At 36.4% G+C, this 24,910-nt stretch overlaps 1 protein-coding gene across 12 annotated transcripts in view; it reads right to left on the bottom strand.

Moving 5' to 3' along the window:
- TCF12 (transcription factor 12) overlaps window positions 1-24,910 on the bottom strand; it is a 169,140-nt gene that overhangs the window by 117,722 nt on the left and 26,508 nt on the right. For 11 of the 12 annotated variants that reach the window (XM_075160176.1, XM_075160182.1, XM_075160177.1 and 8 more), the window contains 2 exons: window positions 8,400-8,473; window positions 4,660-4,728 (listed from right to left, as the gene is read on the bottom strand). The exons of the other annotated variant lie outside the window; for it this stretch is intronic. In XM_075160176.1, the coding sequence (XP_075016277.1) occupies window positions 4,660-4,728; window positions 8,400-8,473 (143 nt within the window). The remainder of the gene's footprint in view (window positions 1-4,659; window positions 4,729-8,399; window positions 8,474-24,910) is intronic. 12 annotated transcript variants of the gene reach the window in all.

The following is a 24,910-nucleotide window of genomic DNA, read 5'->3' as shown; positions in this document are numbered from 1 at the left end:
GTACCAACATTCTCCATAAGAACACCATGCAGGTCTCTCACAGGTCAAACAGAAAATTACCTTAACTTTCTAAACGAGGAAAAAAGCCGGGGGGAGGGCAATGACACGACATGGGACTGAGCAGATGGATGATGATGGGAGACTCTCCACACTCCTTAGACCTTTTCATCCATATTAGTATCAGTTGCCTGCTACAATCCAAAAGCTAAGAGACAAAGCTGAAGACCCATCTGACAAGCCAGGAAACAAACACCTCTCCCCTCCGCAGGCTCCGTGCGTGCCATCTCCCACCCTGCTGAGAACAGGCAGTACTTCAACCCCATCTCGCTTTATTGTGCAAAAAACTTGTATAATGCTTATTAAACAGAGGAATGAATATAGTTAGCTGATGGAGATCACCCAACTGCACCACAAACAAGGAGCTGTACACTTTGTAGTTTTAATTCTGATTCCCCTTCACTATCAGCAAGTTTTAACTTTCCACTACAATATCCTAAAGACAGAAATGTAGCTTTATAAGTTACTGGGTCACTGGCTACACGGAGGAAAAAAAGCAGATATTACTACCCCAGATTTCAGGTATTATTAGGAAAAGTCAAGACAGCTTTCACAAGTACCCTCCAAGTGTCACCTTAAGTTACGTGCTTTGTAACAGAGCTCTAAAAATATTCATTAGCTTATTTCCACATATCAAAGTTGAAATCGATGAAAACTATGTGTGCAGGAATGGAATATGAGAACAACTGAAAACATGATTTGTTTATTTATTTTTAACCTGGTAGAGCTTTGGAAGGGGAAGGAGGACATAACACATTGAACAAGGAATCTATTTTGAAATAATCACCATTTTCTCCAGTTCTAAATCCATTTTCAGAAGTTAACTTAGTGAATCATGAATTTAAATAGCTAAACCCAATGGCCAATCACACCTCTCTAAACTCTTGTGAGACAAATATCAACATGATATGTAATGGGACAATTCCCTGGACACATGGAGAACTAATTTGTGAACAGATTCCAATGCTAATTTCAATATGATAGGTAGTTGCAATAAAAACAAAACAAAAGAAGAAAAATCACTTCTCATATATATCTCATATGACTGAAAATAGATTTTTCAAGCTCTTATCTAAGCTATAAACCAGGAAATAAATAATACAAGTATAGCCAACATACTAACAATAAATGCTTAAAGAGAATCTTAAAAACCTAACTAAAGCATTCAGAACTTAAATATCAGAACTTGCTTTGAAAAGTGCTGTCCATAAATCAAATTACAAAGTAAGCTGCATTTGCAGAAGTGTCCTGTGCACTGAACATGGGATATTTAATTTTGGCTTTGATTTCACACTGAATCATCTGCTTACTTATAGAACACATCAAGAAAAGCAAATAACCAGCAGAAAAACCACCAAACAACCTCCCTCCCCCGCAAAAAAAACCAACAGAGGACAAAAAGGACACAAATACAACAGACTTGATAACACTTACTGTATTTCTGTGTCCCTCTTGTCTTGTTTTGCTATTTAACAGCTTCCTTTCTTGTTATGTACCTGAGATTAAGAGGTATAAAATACTATTTCAAAACCTGCTATCTCATTACTATTTTTTGACTTCTTTGCAGATTAAAAGTACTACTGGCGGTGGTGGGGGGGGAAATAATAGTTTGGGCATATAATATTTCCGGTTCCTATTCATGTCTGAGTGTTTTACATACAATAGAGGGCATAACCTGTTGACAACCTGTTGACTGATGCTACAAAACCATCTAAATCTAGCAGTGGCATCTTGATCAGTTCAACTCTGGCTTCCAGTAGATACATAGCAGAGTTACGTAAATGAAAAGGAGGATAAACTGCATGCTCAGTACTGAAGCTAGATTCCATGTTAAATCAGGTCAAAATGTACACTCACAGCTTTTAGTGCAATATACATGCTGGAAGATACTTAAAACACCCACAGTTCAGATTTTGGAAGAAAAATACCTCAGCTAATTTATGTTAAAATTTTAACAGTTAAAATTATTATGTGTGTATATATAAAAAAGCTATCCAGCAAGGAAATGTCTTATGAAAAATATTTTTAGATTTGCTTGATTTGGAGACAGCAATCTAAACAGTTAAAAAACTAACTTGCTCCTTCTATCGCAAAGACATGTTACAAGAAAATCAAAACAATGAAAGAAAACCTCACAGACCATTATTCTTCATGAAGTAAAAGCAATCATTAGCCACACCGCAATAAAAACTATGGTAGTAAAATGTTTCATTAAAAGACAATGTTTGTCCCAAAAAAAGTGATTATACCAATTTATTGCTAGGTTATGAGTATAAATTACAACTCCCAAATAAACCAGGAAAGCTAAAAAGTTCGGAAGCATCTCACAACAGGAAGACAAAACTTTCAAGTGCTATAGGGCAATATATTATTGTGCAGCAAATACGCTACTTGGTTCAAGTACCTCAGAATTTGTTTCGAAGAGCTCAGTAGAGCAAGGCTTTCAAAAAGCAGCTTTACAGTCCTCTGCAACGTACACTAAGAGCTAGCTACCCTTCTAGTGCAAGGGATTATGAACACATGCAAAAATATCTCTAGCTCTATATCACTCAGATAAGGGAGGGACTCGCATTAACCGGAAGATATTCACTGAAAAACCACCACTGTTGCACATATAACTAAAAGCAAGATTGCAGAGTTGGAAGAAACACAAGCACCACAAGAGATGGAAACTTTTGTCACAGTATTGAATATGGACTTCAGTATAATCATTCAAGAATAAGGGAGACCATCAGCACTTCATAGAATTCCACTGACTTACTAATTACCATTCCTGAATTATTCCTCTGAAAAATAAAGCTTTCCTACTTTTTTCTTTTTTTCCCCACAATAGATATATTTTCAACTGATCCATTTTTCTAACAAAACATTTGGTCTCTGCAAAAGAGATTTTGCACAAGAAGTCACTAATGTCTCAATTTGTACCTTTTCACAAATTTAAGATTGTCACAGCCAATTCTAATACAAATACCCACTGCTTTTCCAGTGTTAGAACACTATTTAACATTATTAAGTAATGAAAAAACAAGGCTCTTATATAAGGTTTTCTCAAGCCTGCAGTGATTCTCAGCCTTCAATGTTAACTCAAAACACTATTGAAATAAGAATAGTTTAGCTTTTAATAAAGTATTACCAGAGACGCTTAAATGAATTAAACTGCTATGGGATATGAGAGAAGGATCTTCTGTGAATTAATTATTGATCAAAAGATTAAAATACATAAACAAACACCCCACCCAAAGCACAGGAATATACATCCAGTTTTCACAGCGAAAAGAAGTTACCAATGTGTTTTCCCCGCTTCCCCAAAAAACTGTACTCAGACCAATGTTCTTCAACAATTCCATGAATAAATCAAAAAGAACAAAGACATGGTAAAGTTTCCTGATAACAAAAAACATTTAAAAATAATCCTAACTAAATGTTAGTACAGGGTTGCAAAGCAAGTTCTCCATGAAATTGGCAATAAAACAGCAGATAAAGTTTGGTGTAAATAAATACAAAAGAAATATGTTAAAAAATAACTCAATGTCATAACAATGTGGTAACTACTGTACAATGTAAGAAAAAAGTCTTATTATTTTTCTACGCAGTTTTTGAAACAATATCACTTCAGAGCTCAGTGACAGTCAAAAAATGCGAGACTTACTAATGAATAAGGAAGGAACAGAGAATGTAAGTATCATTATGCCATGCAAAAATTGATGGTATACCTCATCTTGACTAGTGCATGCAGCCGTAATCACCCTAACTCTTAAGAAGTAGAAAGATTCAGAGAATGGCACCAAGAACTAACCACAGGTTAGGAGAAGTTACTATACCAGAGACAATATATTAGGATTCTTCAATTTGGTTGAGAAAAGGAGAGACTACAAGTGGCATGTAAAAAAAAGATGTTTGGGGGGAAAAAAAAAAAAAGAATTATGAAGTATATCAGTAACAACCAATCTTTACTATTTCAAACACAGGAACATGGTTGAAATCAGCTAAACCACTGGTCAGCACACTTAAGACAAAAACATCAATATTTTTGCCACAAAACACTTGTAATTATTGCCAAAACTGTAATCAAAGTCAGAAAAATTCACAACTCGAGTGAGTCTCCACCACTCACACACCGATAGCTATAAGAACAATGTCCAAAAGGCCAGCTCTGTCCAGGAAACCTCCCAAGCCCCTGCGTGCTGGGCTTTGCCAGGAGAGTATGAAAGTAAAGATGGCAAAATATTTGCCCTATACTTACACTCTTTCCTTAGGCATCATTGCTGGACACAATCAGACCATCTATACTGACCTGAACAGACCTTTGGCAGAGTTGGGAAAGGACAGGAAAGGAAGATCTCCTTCCACCATCTTATTTAATTAGCCTTTAACAGGTATGTACTTAACTATCACCACATTCCAACTCTATTTAATTGAAAATTGCTTATCTTTATGTACCTTCGGAAATTCCAGCCAATACTGGGCCAACAATTTAAATTCTTAAATAATTTGGTCACTGTATTGTGACCTTTAAAAGGAAAACTCCAGTAGTAGGCTGCACGCAGATTTAAAAAATAAAAAAATAAATAAACCACACAAGATAAAAAGAATAAGTGGTACCTCTTGAGGTTTCAACTTTTCTATGTCCGTGGAGAGGTCTGAGCTTTTTCCATGAAGACTGCCATTCTCCTGTAAACAGGCAAGTAGTAAGAACAATTAGGACAAGATATTCTATATTGAAATTATGGGAAAAAGCACTGGATTTTGAAGTTAAAGTTGAACATGTAAGACAATTATAACTTATTTAAACTCTGTATGTTAATCACCACAAGGAATAACCTAGGAATGTAAAAGGCTAGGTGTATCATTTGCTCTGCCTCCTGAGAAACTCTGATCTATATTCTTACAATACAGACCCATACACTCGTTTTAGTTCTTCCTCAGAGTCATCTGATCCGGCAGCAGATACGAAGCAGCAGTCAGAACTTTGCTGTGTGCAAAATTCTGAACCAGTAATGTGATGTGTCTCACCAGTTGAAAGAAAACCAAAAAATAAAGACCATACATCTTAACCAAAATTTATGCATGCAAACTTGATTTAGACTGGTAAAAGAAGTCCAGTGCTTTTCAGTGACTTCAATGCAGAAGAAGACTTCCTTTGTTCTACATTTTTGCAGAAGAACATGGTCATGGGATGAATTAATTTGTGCCTCTTAACCGTTACCAATTCTATATACAGACAGTATATATTTCTAGTTTTAATCACTTTTTTGGGAAAAACACAGGAATGGAGTTTTCCTGTAAAAGAAATTCAGTTTTCTTTAAAAGAAAACTGTTGTCCTTTAAATGACATCCCAGACAACCACTCTTTATTGCTTCATGCAGGGCCTCTACAGAAAGTTTTTTTTTTCCCCTCCCACTATCAAATTTTTAGATGTATTGAAGGCCTGGGAAGAGATCTATATTCATCAGCCAAAGCCTCTGTATTTCTTTGGATACCCACTTCACATACATTCTGCATAATATCTATCCCGACCCTGTGAGACAGTCCTTCCTTATTCCTCAGTGCATGAAGATGACATACTACATAAAACTAAGGAGATGCACGTTTTGTAATCTTTCAAAGCCTAGCACCAGAGGCTGATGCCTCCTAACACAACCCAACCACACCAGGCTCTCAGGAAAATCTAAACCTACCATCATCCACTACCCGGTCAGTGATCCCATCAGGAACTCCTGCTGTACCGATGCTTCGGGACTGTGGAGTCAACAGCTCACAGCGAAGCTGACCCCATGGAGAAATTTTATGGACAGTCTAATGTCACGTTCTGTGCTAACATGAAACTTGCTCTTAAATTTATATCATTTAGCTGGTTTTCCAAAAAGAAAGTTAGTGTAGGAAGACATTTGTAAAAATATTCAACTTATAATAATCTTTCACTAGAATTTAGGACTATTGGGGTTCCTCCCCCATGATTTCTGCTGCCTTTAGACAAAAAAAAAAAACCCTATCGAAGTGAGGAAAACTTTACCACCTCAACACTACAGGCACAAATTAATTTTTTTTAAAAAAAAGAAGCCAAAACATACAAAACATTGTTTTGGGAGACAGAAGGAAGAGGTGAACCTGATTGTTTCATTTTTAGTTTACAAATCAAGAAAGCTTGTATGCAAGTATTAGGTCTTTTCCTGTTCTAAATTTTATACTGATGCATACAAAACTATACTATAAAAATCATTAAATTCAGCCACAAATACAAGTAGGGAAATAAATCTAAATGTCAGTATTTTCAGTCTCTAACTGAATCAGACAGCATTAACTGCCAATTTTCTAAAATTAAACATTCTTTATAATGTATTTAGCTTGAATTAAGAAAGACCTATTAAAACAGTATGCTCCAGTTTAAACAAAAATGAACATATTTTCTTTTAAAAAAAAAAAACACAACACAACAACAAAAAAACCCATCGCAAGCTGTAAATAATTGCTGCTTCAGAATGAACTCAGTATCATCTCAAAGTACTAGCATGCAAGAGAAAAATCCTCTGGACTTAGCCAGCAGCGGAAGAAATACTTCAATAACATTCTGGGGATAGATTCCATCAACTCTTAACAATATATTCAGTTTGGCTAGAGTCCAACTGGCTTTAGCCGAAACTGTCCTCACATAAATTATGATTCAGCAAGAATTGTTTGCTGGGAGGATAAATTTCTTTTTTTTCCTGTCTCACTCTTTTTTTTTGTTAATATAAACTATTTTAACTCCAAGTTACAATTGCTGGGGGGAGAGGGACACCTGACGTATAAGAATTTAATGTCTCTCTTTTTCCTGAAGCCTTCCACAGTGCTTAAGACAAACCTACATTTACATTTGCTTTTCTTAATGATACACCCAAATAGCACCAACCTCTTCCTATGATTCTAACTTCTGGTATACCTCTGTTAGAGCACTAACATCTGCCTTTATTACCAACTTCAGGGTATAATGGTATAATTTGTGGAGGGTTTGATTCCTGACCAGTGTTTAAATTTTCTAGTCATGATCTTCAGTTATTGGGGGGGGAAATCAACACCAATAAAAATACCCCAAACAACAAACCAAAAAAAAAGAAAAAACCTAACACACCAGGCACCCTGACTTTACATTATTGGAATGTTAGCTGGCTGATCCTCTAACAAAAAAATATGTGATTAATATAGCCACACAGCCAATGAATCACACGCTCAAATTCCAGTTAGGTCAGCTTAAAATTGATCAGCAACATCATAAATGAGTGTCAAAACACCAAACACTTACAATAAGAATACAAATTACTAAAAGCTGCGTAGTAAGATTCCATTTCATTCTACATTCCAACCATAGAAAAGGCATCTAAAGACTGGGCTTCATGCCTCAAATTATGCAGGATGTTTCAAAAGAATGCCTAATTTCTATGTTGCACAGAAATATTTCCGTAATCCATAAAGTTGTTCTTTTTATTATAATTTATTTACCAAAGATCAATCAAAAAATTAGGACTTCATGATAAATCTTTCTAATGCTTCCAAAGTCAGACAGAGGTTTTAACAATATCCAGTGATCTGGACAAGACCTTGCAGCCTACCCACTTCATTCCACAGTGAGAGAAAGCTGCAAAGGTGCAAGAGCTAACACAGCTCTCTGGCTCAAGGGTACTAAAATCAGAACAGATTATTTAGACTAGGCCCATCAGTTATGCTGTGTATTTCTAGGAATTAATTCATTAGGTACTTAGCTCATTGGCTTTTTAGGGAGTAGATATTCATAAAAAGAAAATTGAGCAGATGAAAGGAATGTGATTGACTAAGGGGAAAGCTTGCTTTTGACCATTAAGTCTGGTTTTAAAAAGGCAATGTTATTTTAGGATTTCAGATACTATCAAAAACCTTTAGCTCAATAAGCAGAAGCTGCAACAGGAAAAGGAGGAAGGTATTTAAAAAGAGAAGCCTCTCTCCAACATCACGACACAGCACATACTATAGCTGGCTAATGTTAACGGAGCGTCAAGCATTCCCTACACTTTGCCAATAAATCTGCTCCTGAGTAAGTAACATGACTTCTATTTTCATTTTCTGACCATCAGGTAAATAAAACGCATGCTCATCATTCAAGTACACAGTTATGTACAGTTTATTTTCATTAATTCTTAACCTATATTATTTTTTAGCCTTAGAAATCTGAATCACTATTGCAGCATATCAAAGTCATTTAAGTCTCTAAAAGATGCTAATCTGTGTATTTAAAGGAGCTTACTCTTCAAAAACATTGCCAAATCATCCGCTGATTTTCACTGTACATTCCCATAAACTTTCACTATGAATTATTATGTGGGAACCTTACCCTGGAAGATTCATACGAAGGACTTGGCTGACCGCTTGTTCCCCAGGATGTGGCACCTGTTCGCTCATCCATACCTAGCAATAAAAAGAAAAATTCAGTATATAAGAAAAGATAGCAAAAGCATAATGTTCTCTGATGCAACCTGAAAGCAAATTCATCCACTTCCATATACTTAAAGCAAATTCATCCGCTTCCGTATACTTAAAGCAGTATTTCTAAAAACAAAACTTAGGATGAACAGTTTCCTTTCCTAATGAAGCTGGCTACAAAGCAACCTACTCATTTGGACACCTGCAGCTGCTGAAAACGGGAGCATAAAAAGTCAAGAAGATTTGCCAGTCTGCAGTGTCTGCCCCACCCAATCCGTAAGAAATTAGCATAAGTAACAAAACAAGCACAACGATGTTAGCCTGGCTTTTTGCACAGCCTGATTCATCCTGCATCTTAAGCACTGAATATTGCAGCACATACTGTGAAATGTATACTTGTTACCTACTCTTTGCTCTCATGTCTTGCTTAAGTATTGTAAAATGTGCAAAATTATTTCCCCTGCTTGGTCTTTACATGACATGCAAGATATTTTAGCATGGGGGTGGGGGAAGACAAGACAGACTGGTTATATTTCAATGGCTTAAAAAAAACCCACAGAGACTCATGGTGTCTGCCCTACTAAAACAGGAATCTTTTTTAACTCTGTAACGGTTCTTTTAGAATCAGTTCCCTTTATGCAAATCCAGGTTACAGCTCAAAAGAGAAAGGGGAAGGAAAAAATAGGGAGATCTTTAAGCTCAGTATCAGAATATATATCCCACGCATTATCTAGCCAACAATTAGAAATACTGTTGCCAACACTTTCTCCAATTACTTTCTATTCAAAGTTAATTGATCAAACCATCCCTAAACCACATTCCAAAAAAACTAATTGCAAAAGTACCTGAATTCCTATAGCCAATTCATTCATATAGGATAAGGTTACTATTCTAGTAGTTAGGTTCCTGATTATCTGTATCACAAGATATGTTTTTTTTAATGGGTGGAACACTTCCACCCTAAATTGCAGACTTCCACACACTTTGGCCTACAAAACACAACTCATTAGTTCCCTGTCACCCAAACTTCTCTCATAAAGAGTTTTGATATAGAGCATAAATTCTTTATGTGATGTATGTTATAAACTATTTATGAAGCTTTATAATGCCATAATTTATAAATAAGAACTAAATGTCAAAATTTATAAATAAGAGCTGAGTGCAAGTTACTCTGTACAATCATCCCTAAACCCTAACTTTATATTGCAAATATATATATTTATATAATATTTTCATGCATATATCTCAGACTGGCCACACTACAAAATAAAATGCAAGGAAATACTGTAAATAATATATGGAGTAATAGTATTCTAATCATTATTTCCTTAAGAAATGTGTTTTATGAAGCTACAAAATACTGTTTTGACAAAGACAGCCTGCAGAAGGCATGTTAAACTGAAAGTACAGTACAATCACGCAGATAAAAACTAAAGACACCGTTTGTGTACTGCAGGAAAGATCCTCAAGGCTGGAGAACGCTCTTTGAAAATGCAAAACCACCACTATATTGAGCCAGCAATTTGTGGAAGTTTGCTGCATTTTGCAGCTGACAGTATTGTTGTTGTTTCATTGTAACGGGTCCAGGAGCTGAGTAAAAAGTCGTGGCTGGCACTGACAAAAGCAAAAGTAATCTTTTGGCACAACTGACTCTTTTCTGCCAGAAACAACAGCACTAGTAATCCAGTGATTACCATAACAAGTCTTCCATTGCTTTTGTTTCAAAAAAGACATGAGAAGAAAAGAAAAATATCTTACTGCAAGACAAAGTTTTTGGGAACGTCTTAAGACAGAGTACATTGTATCAGCCCATTTAGGAAATATGTCAGTAGATAATGGTTATGCATAAAGTGTTTAGATGCATGACCTCTAATCAGTAAAACATGTTACTCATTTAAAAATTTGAGTCAGTGGGACATAAGGACCTATGTTAAGGTTCTGCTAAATCAGCACATGTATAGCTAAAAATTATCATATTTTAACTCTACCATTTGAATTATGCAAATAAATTGTTTAAAGAAACTGCTCTAAACCAAAATGTAACAGTTTAAGATGGGGAGGAAAACTAATTTCTAAACAGTTCCCAAAACTCTTTCTTCTAAAAAAGTCCAGTACGGTTGGCTAGAGTAGTCAGGAGTATCAACACGCTTCCTTTTTTCTGCCAGGTGTCTTTTTCCTCCTTTTCACACAGCATTTTTTCTTTTCTTACAAGCCCGAAACAGGCTTGCATCTAGACCTAGTCTTTAATCAGAATTTGCACACAAGGCTCATGCATTCACACTTTAGAAGCTCCTTGAAGGCAATGAGGAAGAATTTCACACACTGCATACAGAACACCAGCACTCTGACTTACTGCCGCCTGACATCTGGATTTGACTTGGAACAACACCCCTGCTGCCCCCAGCCCCCATCCACATAGCACACGCCAAACGAGCAGAGAACCAGCTGGCCAACAACGCTCAACCAGTAAATCAGACACATGTCTACGATGGTGCTCAAGGAATCTGTTCTGGTTTGTACACTAATGTTTTTTCTGCCTATGACAGATGAAAAACAACCAAATGCTGCAAAAGACAAAGACCCAGACAAACTCGAGCAGGCTGGGCACAAACAAACAACGCATACTTTAATAGAGAGAAAAGTTGTATTAAAATACTCTACGTGAATGAGCCAGGAGCATAAGATACACCTTCCAGATGGGAGGAGAGTCTGGAGTGGGGAACACACAGTAAGAAAGAACACAGGAGTCATCTATGGTAATAAATTCAATAAAGTCTCAAAGCAAAATTGTCATCAAAAGGGTTCAAACGTTTTCCTGGGAAACGCAACACAGAATGGAGGAACTAGGGGGGATCAACCCCTTCCACAAGGAAACACAATGAACAATTCCAGTACCCACTAATTCATCACGGATGTTAAAGGGCACAGGAAAGCTGTGACAGTTAGCAGAGCACTAAAAACATGCTGTACAGGGAAAGGCTGCAGCATCTCAATCCGTTTAGGCAATGCAAAAAAGGGGGAAATTCAACAACTGTGTGTTATAAAGGTCTAATAACACAGATACGTGCAGTCAGACAGATCAAAGTATAACAAGGTTCTAGTCCCACTTCCTTTTCTTAGTGGGCATTGAGGATGGAAAGTAATTGAAATGACTCATGAGTTGATTTCATAGCTCTCAATCAAAATTGGCTACTTCTACAGCAGATACGCCACAGTTTAACTAGGCAGTAATTCAGTAAGTTTGATCTTTGTTCAAGCGGATTCAGCTGGCAATCTGTGGCTGGTTCTGGCTCACGCGGCACCCCCACTGCACTCACTGCTGCTGTCCCAGGGAGGACCGGCAGGACGTCGCCCCTGCCCTCAGCCAGCCGTGCAGACAGAGCTCAGCCCAAATCCGGGACCCTGGCCAGGCTGCAGGAAAGGCTGAGTGTTCCTCACTCACCTCGAGAAGATCGGGCCAAGCAGTCACGAGGATGCTTTCTGGCTTTATGCACTGGATTCTAAAAAGGCTTTGCTTAATGTCACTTCTAAGATGGCGCTGTGAGCATTTCAAGCTCTTCAGAAGAAAAGCTGAAGAAACCTGTTGCCTCATTACTTCAACATATGTATTCATTCTGAAGAAACAGGTCCAAACATTCATCTAATAAAAAAATTGGATCTTACAATCCAACTGAAATGAAAGTTGTTGTTCTTGCTGATATAAGACAAAGAAGACCATATTTAAAACTTATTTCAAGAGACACAGGCTCTAATGTGTAAACAAGATAATATACTTTATAGGGTTACCATCTGCTATGATGTTGATCAAATAAATGATCTGACCAAAAAAGAAAAACAAGCCCACCACATTGTAGATTGTTATATTAGGTACTCAAGGTATGAGTTTCTATCTTTTATAGCTTCTTTATCCGATTTTGTTTCAGAGTAATAATATTCCTTCAGATAAGATTCAACAACTGAAATCAATTGCAAAAAACCTAGAGCACAAACCATAACTGCGTTGATTGTATTTTGCATCTTAGACACCCAGACAAATCAATCTACCATTAGACCCTATATTGCAAAGGTCTATTGTGAAGTATGATACAAATTATTACCTAAAATTATAGGCTTTCTAATAAAGGGATGCAAAGAGAAATATTATTTGATGGAGAAATACTATCTCAATTAAAAATTTTAAATTTCAATAGGTTAAGACTAGTTCTCAGCCTCTTCTTGTTGATTCCAAATAGAAAATATTTCTCATTTTATAGTAGACTTAATATTTTTAATAACATAATTAAATCATTTATATTCTAACAAAGTACCCGAAATCTGTGAGTCACATAAACAAGTAAAGACAAGATATAGTTCCACACGTTTATTACCAGGGGGTGGGAAACACTCAAAACCAAAAGCAGCTTTGACAATAGATGTCATGTGATAGGCTTAAAATATACAAAGCTAAGGGCATTAATCAAATTGAGAAGAGAAATGAAACCCAGGCAACTATCAACAGTCTAACCACTTAAGTGCCATTGGGATAAATTCAGATGCAACATTATAATTAGGTAAAAGACAAACCACTTTCATTTCAAACTATATAGACGACTTTCTCTCCACCCACCCCCCGCCCCAAAGAAAAGGCAAGGGGAAGTACTTCAAGCATGGGGGAGGGGGAAGAAAAAAACATGAGAAATTTCAAATCTTAATCCATACTGTTTCTTGAAGAATGTACCAATTGCCTTACAGCATATGGATACGAAGTTCCGCCCCCATCCCTCCAGATCAAAAAAAGTTCCTCCCCAGTAATAGACTTGCTTATTAGAGGCACTAGTGGGAGTAGCAGAGCAGTATCCCTTTTTGTACCTTTTGCTCCAGAGAAGATTAATGGAAGTGCTATGGATATGTCACAGAAACACTATCTTGAGTCAGAGTTGCCAGGTAAAAACTCTGGACTCCACAATTCCTTCAGGAAACTTCCCGAGATAATTTTATTAAATTGCATGACGCTGCTCTCTCTCCTCCCTGTATTGAATCACGGAGTCGCAGACTGAACACTTAATCCATCGTGTGGTCTAAAAGTGAGATTTCTCCTGGGCTTAACTGTTGGTTTCAATATCCTACCCCACCTGCCCAGTCAGGTTTATAACCATGAGAGTTGACGTTGTTAAGTACCAGCCCCTAATGGCAGACATTTAAAAGCGCAACGAAGCACTGCAGGGATGGAAGCCACCCTGAGGAGGCATCGGTTATCTCGATTATTACCCATAAAACACTAGCTTCCATTTGAATATTCTTCTTTGCAAAGATCAGTTTGTACGATCTGTTTGAAATACCAACAGTGATTATTAATAGTAGTAAATAAATTAATTTGCATTTTTGAAACATTGTTTATCCTGGAGAATCCTGGAGCACAATTATCTGACATAGCAAAGAATAAACACCCGCTATGCCAGTTATTGTGGAAATTATTTTAAGAATAAGCAGTAAGATATGCTATACAAAGTTAATTTCTAACCCCAGAATAAGCAATCACAATTAAAACTTCAGTAGAACAGAATTATTCAAATGGAAAGAATGCCCAGGCAAGTTGTACTTGCTACACAATAACCAAAACTTAGACCAAAATTAGCATTGACAGGTGTTAAAAATTAGTTGTAACCTAAAACATATCAGCAAATTGAATTCTCTCTTTATGGAAAGCTGTTTAAAACCTATAGTTTCATACAGAAAATTATTTGCAAGAACAGCATTTTCTCAGGTCAGAGTGCAACTTCAGGGTGTACACTTGAAGAACTTTTTCTAATACAACAAAATACTTACATTGTATAAAGTCAGAAGAAAATGGAAAAAAAAATCATGCTGGTTCAGGAAAATTGTTGAAAAGCTTTACTTTGTTTTAACATTGTCTATTAACATCAAAAGTCAGTACTGGTAATACAGTTCCTGTATAACTATCAGGTATGTTTTAGATTTGTTTCCACGCATTACCTAAATACAATTTGCTATTAAAAAAAAAGGCAATTACTATTTTTAACTTAATTTCACAAGCAATCCTATTCATTTCTTGTAATAAGGCCCATGTATTCTCTAAGAACAACATTAGGTTGTTAATTCCTGTATAGCAGCGGTCTTACAGAAATGTCAGAAGTTACCTGCTTCTCTTTCCTCGTATTCTCTGCTTCCTAGACTCTAAATCACGTCACCGAACACACCAAGTGACCTGGCATGACCTGGACACTTTAAATACAATACAACCTGCGCAAAATAAAATTGGAACTGGTGTTTCCCAACCAAACTGTTTTAAACCAGAAAACTTCACATTGCTACACCCATCTTGCCGGAAAAAGTACATCAGGTACAGTTTAAAGAGGAGAGCATATTTACAATACCATATGTAATATGCTGTATGCAATATATTTGTTATTTGTATATGTTTATTCACACAGTTCAAGCATAAGCTAATGACAAAAACTATAAAAATTAGCATTTAAACTAGGTGGGGTTTTTTTTAAAAAAAAAAAAAAAAAAAAGGAATTTCCTTACAAAGCCACAGAGGTGCTCAGTGCACTATACAGCAAAGCTATTCTTTCCCCCTGAAAAAAAATATTTCCCTTTATTAATACAAGCTTTAATACTATTCTTCCATCCAATTTAAGGTTAAAATTCTAAAAGAAAAATTAGAATGCTAATCTTCATGAATTATATCCTGTATATAAATAATATTTACATTTGTGCACACACAGAGTATATTTTGAAACTTCCCTGGTTACAAATATGAATAAAGCAAACCAGCTTAGAGATCAAGCCTTTAGCAGGAATACAACCCAGAGCTTTTATTCACATGCAAACACACATACAGTTAAACTGCTATTAAATTGCATCATGCTGCTTATTCTCCTTTCTGTATTGAACCATGAAGTAACAGATTGAACAGTTCTAACAAGCAAGTCTCAGCCCTATGATACTAGCTACCATAATAATCCATTCTACTGGCAAATTTTCCTGTGGTTACTTCAGTTATGACTCAACAGCTTTACATAACCACACACTTTTTAATTTTTTTTTATATATATATACTCACACACCTCCCACAAATCAAGGCCAGTGTCACAAGACGGCACACATCAGGCCAAAAATATTCAAATATAGCCTCACAGTGAACAGCTACTGTTACCAACTGTATTACAAGAGTACAGAAAACTGCCAATTCAGGCACCAAAACACAATATAATCCGAGTTACACAGTGTGTAACTTAGGCGCCAACTCTCATGAGCGAAGAAAACACTGCAAGTGTGACAGCTTTTCTAACGATATGTCTAAAAATATTAAGAAAAAGTGCTTTCAGTCATTTACTGTATCACAAGGTGTCCAGCAAACTTTGACCCTTTTGAAAACAAACTCCAAGATCAACCTGAGGTCAGTATCCTTTCATGGTGTTGATGATTGCCATGCATCTTTATACACATACAATTAAAATTATCCAATTGCAACAAATCAGAAGTACCTGGCTGATATTTAGAAGATCATTAACGCATTAATTAGCACTCAAACATTTTAAGGAAAAAGAGACACACTGACATACCAAGCAGTTTAAGAGCAGAGGAGAAAAAAAAAAAAAAAGGAGCTGAAAAAATACATTTGTAAGAAACACCATATATTTTGAATTTCCAAGTTCATGCATGTGAACCAGAGGAGAAAAAGTATCAGACAAAAACCTTGCATCTTAGTGAGCCAGGATTTTGAGCTTTAAGTAAAATGTCAAGTATAGTATACAGTATATGTATACTGTATATACATGGAATGCCAATGCAATTCCATGTTTACACTTCTGTGACTGGAAACAAAGATATTTACAGATAATGCAGTCAAGATCACAGAATTCTGAGTCTGATCTTCAGAAGATCTAGACGAAGCTGTTTTCTAAAAGCATGTGGAAGAAAACCTATACTTTGCTAAGGTACATAGTATCTCTGTATCAGATTTTTGGCTACCCTACACAACTGAAATCTAAAGTCTATCTATTAACAGCAGCATGGCATTTCACATTAAAACAACAATACACTAACATCTTACGTTTTTCATAAAACAAAGCATGTAGACTACAAAGAAGTTTGAAAGGTTTTCAAGTTTACCTCTAGACAGGCATATCTTTAAAAAGAAGATTTCTTACAATTACTTGTTCTGAAGAGCATGTCTAACAGACTCACCCACAGGACTGAACTTTCATTACTGAACAAAGCAGAAGTTACACATCAGGGGTTGTGTGAACATAAGTTCTTCATAAGAGAATTCTGGCTCTTTCAATTCAGCTGGGGAAAAGTGTCTATTATATGAACATGTCAGCATTAAACATCATCTTTTAACTCTAAAAACAAAGTTTAGCTGTTCAGTATTTAAACAGGGAAGAATGCTCAACAGATAAATGCATGCACTGCACATCTGTTCATCTAAGCCAGAGATGTGGTAGGCTAGCTCTGAGTTAGGCGTGAAAAAACAATAGAATAAACATAGCAAATGTTGACTTAGGTAATTATTACAACCTGCCTCACTTCCCTCTCCCCTCTTTTGCCAAAAATCAAGAAGAAACCCTCCATACTTCTTCACTGTCATCCAAGAAAGAAGCTTTTGCAAGGTTAGGGCTTCACCATTTGCCGTGCAGCACAACAAGGTGCCCTGCTGGTTTGTCCAAGGGAAAGGCAGCACCTATTCTCCTCAGTAAAAAAGGTTGCCTAAAGCAAAATGTGTTTTCTTCTATTATTTTAGTAAAGTAAACTATTAAAAACTTTCAAGAAGCATCTCTACTTGCATTTATACAGTCGAGAATTTGAGCTGATGGAAGTTAGCATTAGCCTGCAGTATCAAGGATTACTTTTTCCAGTATGCATTTTGTACTAAGTAGTGCTTCCCCCTCCTCCATAAGCTAGCTGGAATGTAGTAAAGCTCTTGCCAGATGTTCTCCTTTTGCGGAGGCCCAAAACCAACAGTTCTCCATAATTCCATTACTTCCAAAAGTCATAGCCAGAATCCAGTCCGAACAAACGATGGAGAACTGGCACAGCCTGTGCTGCCAGCAGGACCCTCAGACACCTTAAAGAAACCCAACAAATGCAAACAAACAAAAAAACCCAAGAAACATTTCTTTCCTCAACATTGAGACATTTCTTCCAACCACTTCTTTGACAGAGATTTTATTGGTATTTTTGAGCCTCATTCTCAAAGTAAGAAAATGTTACATTCTCTGTCAAAGGAGATAAATCTATCTTTAAATTTCCCAGATATCATTATATCTGCCCAAATGTTTGCTGAATCTAGCTCCTTGCTGCCTGGGCTGTCAGCTGCCTGCTGAGTCAGGCAGGCACGCTTTGTGTTGACAGCTCCCTTAGCGTGAGTGGCAATAAATGATGGTGTGCCCACAATGCTGAAAAGCTGATATGATACAGTTCAGTCTCCTACATCAACAAACGAGGTGGAAGGAAGATCGCTGCCTGATGTTAATGGGCCTTGCACTAATACATAGCAGTACTGCAGCAACTGAGATGTCTGAGGGAGCCTAGTTTACCTTCAATCCCAAAAAACATTTGTTTCTGTTCATTAGGTGTTTCCACCCTTTCCCTTTATTTAAAAGTAAGGCTGTTCCTCCCATTGAACCAAGATGTCTCACCACAACGTACTGAAGCAATAAGTTGCCTGATGCCTGTATTCACTAGTTTCTTCCTTCATAAGCAAAAGGTATTAGCTGACCTACTAATTTCTGCTGAACTTCAGGATCATCCACGTTTTAACATTCTTCTGCTAGTACATGCACGTTGTTACAGCTTATAAATCTGGAAAGATTACCTTCCAACAACAAAGTTACACCTTCAGAGGATCAGTAACACAGAAGTAACAACTCTAGAGGAGTCAAGACTCCCTGTTCAGCGCTATGGTATTTAAATGCTGAAGAATAATTAAAACAGTTTAACATTACTAATTTAGCAGAAACATCCAACTATTCTGATAAGATCATAAAGTAGTATCACACTAATTAAAAAAAAAAAAACACTTACTCTTCTATTCCAGAAAATAACTACTAAATCTGGCAGGATCTGGGTCTGGTGGAAATAAGTCCAGAAACATCTATATTTGCTAGCCAAGATGTCGAGATTTCTCCAACTTTACTTCTTAACCAAAAGAAAGACTTTTTTTTCCTGTTTGAAGACTTTACTACTCTTCCTTCTATTTCTTCTGCTAGCTTTTCATTTAATACTCCATAGTCTGGTTGGACTGCATAACATTTCTCCTTGGCTTAAATCCTAAATATCACACTTTTTATAGAAATGTGAGTTTTCAATGCTTTTCTTGTAACAAGTGTTACATGAGCTAAAACACTCTTAATAAAATGCACTTAGAAACCATACACACTTCAGAAGCAGAACTTTGATGGAAAACTTAGAACTGGAATTTATATTCAAGTAACCCCATTTTAAATTGCCTTCGTTTGCTAACAACATTACAGCTGGAACTGACATACTTGTTGCTGTTAAAAAAAAAAGGCATGCGTGCACTTTGTTTTCTTTTTTTTTTAGATGAGGACAAGTTGCACTTTGAATAAACAAAAAAATTTGCTGCTGCTTCTCAAAGTATGCTGTTACAGCAGTTCTGTAGGTTATAGCTAGAAAATGCTGAAAGCCAATAAAATGCTGTAGACAGTCTTTCTGTGGTGAAAAGCACCCTTACCTGCTAATTATCCTTCCTACAATAATAACACAGTATTAAGCACTTCCAAACATTAACTTGAATAGTCTATAGTCAAAAAGCAAGTAGCAATCAATAACTAATTATTTTTTTTTAAATTCCTCTTCCCAGGATGTTTTAAGAGTCTCTCCTTCTATGAAAGCATCAAATAGCCTCACAACTGCATTCCTATAAAACTTACACCTTAAAATTAAGACCAGATTTCTAGGGATATTCAATGAGAACACAGAACCTAATGATTTTACATTAAAATTAGGATAAATACTGTAAGTTAATATTACAGGTGAGTAAGAATAAGAAGTGAAAGGATACTAAAAACCTTCAATTCCCTAGCACTGCAGAGAGCCAGCCACCGCCAGCCCTGCCAGCACAGCTTCCAGCAGACCCCTTAGCTAAGGTGCAAGCTACAGCAGTGCAAAACCTCCTCATGCAAAGTAAGCCTTCAAATAGGCAAGCAACATTTACCAACTCCTCACAAGGGATTTTGATGCAGGAACCATTGCCAGACAACAGCTTGTAAGTCAAGTTTTACGTATGCAAACACAAGCCTATCTTACTAACAACTAAGGGCTGGCTGCCACCCAAAGAAGGCCATCCTGCTTCCCTTAACACTTCACTGTCCCCACTGCCCATAGCCCGGCTTTTATGTCTTCCTCCCTCACACTAGCAGCAGTGTTTTGTAGGATCCTGCAGTAAAGCGGTTCAGGAAGAAACTAGTAGAAAACAGAACCATAAAAAAAACCCTTATTGGTTTCTGGCCAGATTAGCTCACAGAAATATTTCGCTATCGGGCCAGAACACCACCAGTGTCGGCAGAAAGGAAGGGGAGAGCACAAGAATGAGACGTGGCCAAAGTCAGGGTTGCGTGAAGGGCCAGGGAAGCCAGCCCATCATTTTTCAAGCACTCACTACCTCTGAGACTGTCTATATTTTAGAAACATAGTGATTTCTTCAGGGGGGGGAGAGGGGGAGAGGGGGAGAGGGGGAGAGGGGGAGAGGGGGAGAGGGGGAGAGGGGGAGAGGGGGAGAGGGGGAGAGGGGGAGAGGGGGAGAGGGGGAGAGGGGGAGAGGGGGAGAGGGGGAGAGGGGGAGAGGGGGAGAGGGGGAGAGGGGGAGAGGGGGAGAGGGGGAGAGGGGGGAGATCATTGTGTGGTGATGCATAAAATCCTGCAGCCTACTTTTGGACTACTGGCTTTATTGGACCATTGATACTATGCCACTGTGTGAGAAAAATAACTGAATAAATGCATGTTTGAATTACATCAAACACCAATAAGCTTCATAAAATCCTAAAAATATTGAATCTGCCCAGTGTTAGGGTAGAAACAGGTTACCAGGAAGTTCAACACTGCCAGAACACTCACACACATACTTTATCACTCACTTGCTAGAATTTTAGCCAAAATTTAGAGGAAGAGTAAATTACTTCAAAGTAAATGGCAACGAAACCCAAGATTTTTCCTTCCCTCTGTTTCTTCTGTAATTAAAAAGACAAAAAGTAAGAATCTTTATTTTAAAATTTTTAAGTACACTTTGAATTGTAGCCTAAACAAATCTTGGGTTCCATGTGCCAAGTAAGCTGCTTTTATAAATTATTATAGCCCATTTTCTCTTTTGTATTTTAGAATCTTAAGCATTGCCAAAACAAGCCAATTTAAACACATCGCCTCTCTGGGTGGTGACTTTAAGTTTAAATTTTGTTGGCCTTAAATCCTGCATTCAGTTCTCTTTATGTTACTGCTTTTAGCTCTGGCAACAGCTTTCAGACTTTGCTTCACTTTGTACTTTACTTTTTCATACTCCAATACGATGAAATTTGTATAAGTGCCCAGCTTTGCTTAGCCACTAAAAATAAAAAGTTACCGATTATAAGGATTATCAAATAATTTTAACAGAAGACAGACTCTTCACATTCTGTAATTCTGTAAAATAACAAAAATTAAGAAATAGTGTCTGCCTTCTTGAAAGAGACAAACATGACTCAGTATTTGGGAAAGAATTTCTTATATATTCCAATCACAAAGAATATTATTACCCTTCAACATACTATCACTTAAGTGTTTTGCAGATCCCACTTTGTGAAAGGGTAGTAAGGCATCAAATGTGTCTTCACATCCCAATTTATATGTGAAGGATTACTGACATAAGTTCAGAAGAACATCAACCTTCCCTCCCAGATGTAAGAGAGCATTCTGAAGACTCACACATGTAATAGGGCAATTGAGAATAAACATCACATACAGCTCCACCACACACGTTCACGTGGGACTAAAAATGCAGAGCGTATTCCTTTAGAAAAGGCTGGCCCACATACTTTTAAAAAAATTAAGAAATACTTGTAAATTGAAGTGAATTCATAACTAAACACTCTTCACCTGAATTCAAACAAATGTGATATGCTCACATAACCAAAGGGCTATACTTGACGACGGTCATGTCATTTTGTGCCCATTCCACAGACGCACATAGAATTTCCCTGAAAGCCAAACCAACACAAGTCCTTTGTTGAATTTTCACAAGTGATATGAAAGCCCAATGAATTAAACAAATACATATAAGGCACCTGGCAGGATGCATGTGAAACAAATCCAAAAATTCAAGTACAAAGAGCTCCAGTAGCATTCATTGCACGTATCTTAAGATGTAAAGCTAATACATTTAAAAGATCACACAAAGCAAGTAAACATGCACATCACTCAGGTATATATAGGCAATTTGGACTTTAAAAAAATTCTGTATACATCACCGATAACAATATCAACTTTACATTAAAGAATATGGATTCTCATTAGGATTTTATTCCTTGCTTGGCTTTTCTTTTAAAAAAACAAGAAATAAATCTGAAGCCACTTCCTTTTACATTTTCAAGTTTACTGTTGAATTTTTAAACATCAGGGGCATAACTTGCCTTCAGTAAGATATATATTCTTAACCAATTATCAAAAAAAATGTAACATTGTATATGCTTCAGCCCCTAAAATCTCTTTAGCCTAGTTTTCATTTTCCTAAATGACTCAGAGTGTATCATTATCTTACTGCTGAATCTATTATGGGAGAAACAAGAGGAAACGAAAAAAAATACTATGAAATATTACACTAAAAAGACGACAGAATAACAGACAAAAAAAAAAAAGCATGGAGAAACAATCTATACCTGCTTTTATTAAAAAGGTTCAAAGTGAACAAAAACCTCACACATGGTGGGACCTCTTAAGATCTGTGAAGCCTCTAAGTTATCCAAGGAGTAATTAAGCAGTCTTAAAAATCTAATACACCCTATTCGTACAGAATTTCAATTGAATATAGGTTCTTAACTCTTTCATTGTAAAACTAGAGTTTAGTAGTTTACAAAAGATTCTAAAAATATAGCTGAAGCTAAGCCACTTCATCTTATTTTCCATTAAGATGAAGTATATTTGAAGCCAAAATTCTATACTCACTGCACTCAATTAAATCCAGAGTAATGCCATCTATAATGCTAGTTACAGACAAGTAATAGAAGAATCTGATGTGGTGCCTGTATTGATCTAGCGCTGTACTTAACACTTCTTCTACTGAGAGTCAATTACATCTCCTTCACACCCACATCCCTCATTCTAACACAAGATTTACAAGATTTTGTTAAATCATAATAATAAATTTTCTGCTGAACAGAAAATATAAAAATTATAGAAGGGAATATCTATTTCAAACAGGTCTATCAGACTCGACATTTGGCCTAAGAAAAATACTGACTACAATTACAACAGCGTCATTATTATGTGCATGCCATCTTTTACGCAAGAAAATCCACTCAACGCCATTTTTAAAACAGCTCCAAAATTAGAAGTCCCTAACTGCAGCAATCTTAAGGTTGTTAAGCTTCCAGTCCACAGCCAGTTCATAGCAGGGCTGATGAGCTCAATCACAGCACCTTGTTAACAGCAGCCGAGAGCTCCAAACTGAATCTAAATCACATCAAGCAACTCAAAGCACATGCAAAAGTACTTTAGCCTCAAAGCATCAAGGATACTAAAATAAAAAAGGATGGATAACCTACAGAAGTTCGTGAGTTAACTAAAGCCCTGATACATAATGTTTCCTCAGACAGCACATATTTCAACAACAAAAAGAAGTATTTAGAACAAGTCTAGAAATCAACTTCATGAATGCTCTTAAATTATGGAATACTTTTAAGTTTAATGTTCTGTCTGAACATAGTGATTGCAAATACGGTTATAGCACAAAAAAGTTACGGGGGGTGGGAGGCAATATGCTATTGATGAGAGACAGGGGGAAATAAGAGCTAACTGCTCTAGCTAGGTTTTTTACTAGCTTTTTCTTTGTCCCTTGACGTTGTCAGCCTCATTGGAAAGGAAAAATATCTCTGTAGCATTTATTTTGTTTACTTTTCAAATGCAATAGAAGTAATTCAAGGCCACCAGCAGTCTAAAGAGGAAGAATGAACCACCTGCAGAGGTCAGTATTCTAAAAGCATATCAGTAAAAATGAAGCAAAATATGTCAAATTCTCTATTTAGGAGGAACATTATACTATGCATGTTGAATAATGATAATCTAATCCATCTATACACATGCATGTATTCTTTGCTGTCCTTTTGACAAATAGCACAGGAATAATTTTGCTCTGATTAATACAATGTGGAGGCAGATGAAAACAAACAAAATTCCTGAACTGATTCATCACAGGAATAATACTTGAATAAAACCAGTTTCCTATGGCAGAAAAGAGCCACCACTGTGATTAACTGTCTAATGAATTTAGTGTCAAGAATTTCTATAGAGAAAACAAATACATAGATGGCACAGTCTACTTTCAAATTTACATACAAAGTTTTCCATATTAAATCAAATGGTAAAATTACTTCCCAGATCACAGAGTTTTGCTCAACTCATATCACGAAATGTATATGCTATAGTAAAAGGTCTTTCTGGAAGACTGAGAAATACATGCTCAAACACAGTTCAAGAATTTAAAATACATACTGTATAACAATTAAAATCTCTTTTACTAGATCTTGAAAATGAGTTAGATATAAAAGAATACATGTATTACTAATATGCTGTAAGGTGAAAAGGATCATAAGAATTCCGATCATTGCATCTCTTCTCTGAAAGTGTATGAGACACACACCAGGCAAGATATCAGGTTTAATCAAAACTTTCTATTGATTTCAGCAGGAAACTAGCACGGAAAACACCTGCTACATAACATCTCTGATTTGTTTCTTTTGGTTACATGTAATTCTTCTATGTTGACCCAGGCATTTCACATGCAGTTGCTCCTTGCACGAAGAAGAGAGAAGCATCGTGATTTTAAGTTATGAAACTGAAAAGGCTGACAGTTATTATAGTCTTTTCCACAAAAAAAGTTAGTTTAAAAAAAATATATAATGAGCTTCCAGCAATAACAATGCCTAATTCATCTACAAAACTTTGGTTTGGAATTCAAAAGAGTTTTCAAAAAATAGTCAGTTAGGCATCAACACTATGAGGCAGGAGAAAGTTACCACATCTACTTAGCAAGTAGGACATAGAAACTATATTTTTCCTCTGAAATGGGTCAGTATGAACAGAGTAGATTTAAACAAACTAGTGCTTCACCCTGAAGTGCTAACTCACTGTTTTTTAAATACTTTAACCTCATTCTTTTATGTTTGTTTACCATCGTATTTGGTCTTTAGGACATGCTACAGATGATTA

This window comes from Calonectris borealis, chromosome 11, assembly GCF_964195595.1.
Source record: "Calonectris borealis chromosome 11, bCalBor7.hap1.2, whole genome shotgun sequence".
In the NCBI taxonomy this organism is placed as follows: domain Eukaryota; kingdom Metazoa; phylum Chordata; class Aves; order Procellariiformes; family Procellariidae; genus Calonectris; species Calonectris borealis.
Note: the sequence above shows the minus strand (reverse complement) of the source record. Positions and strands in the feature narration are given on the sequence as shown.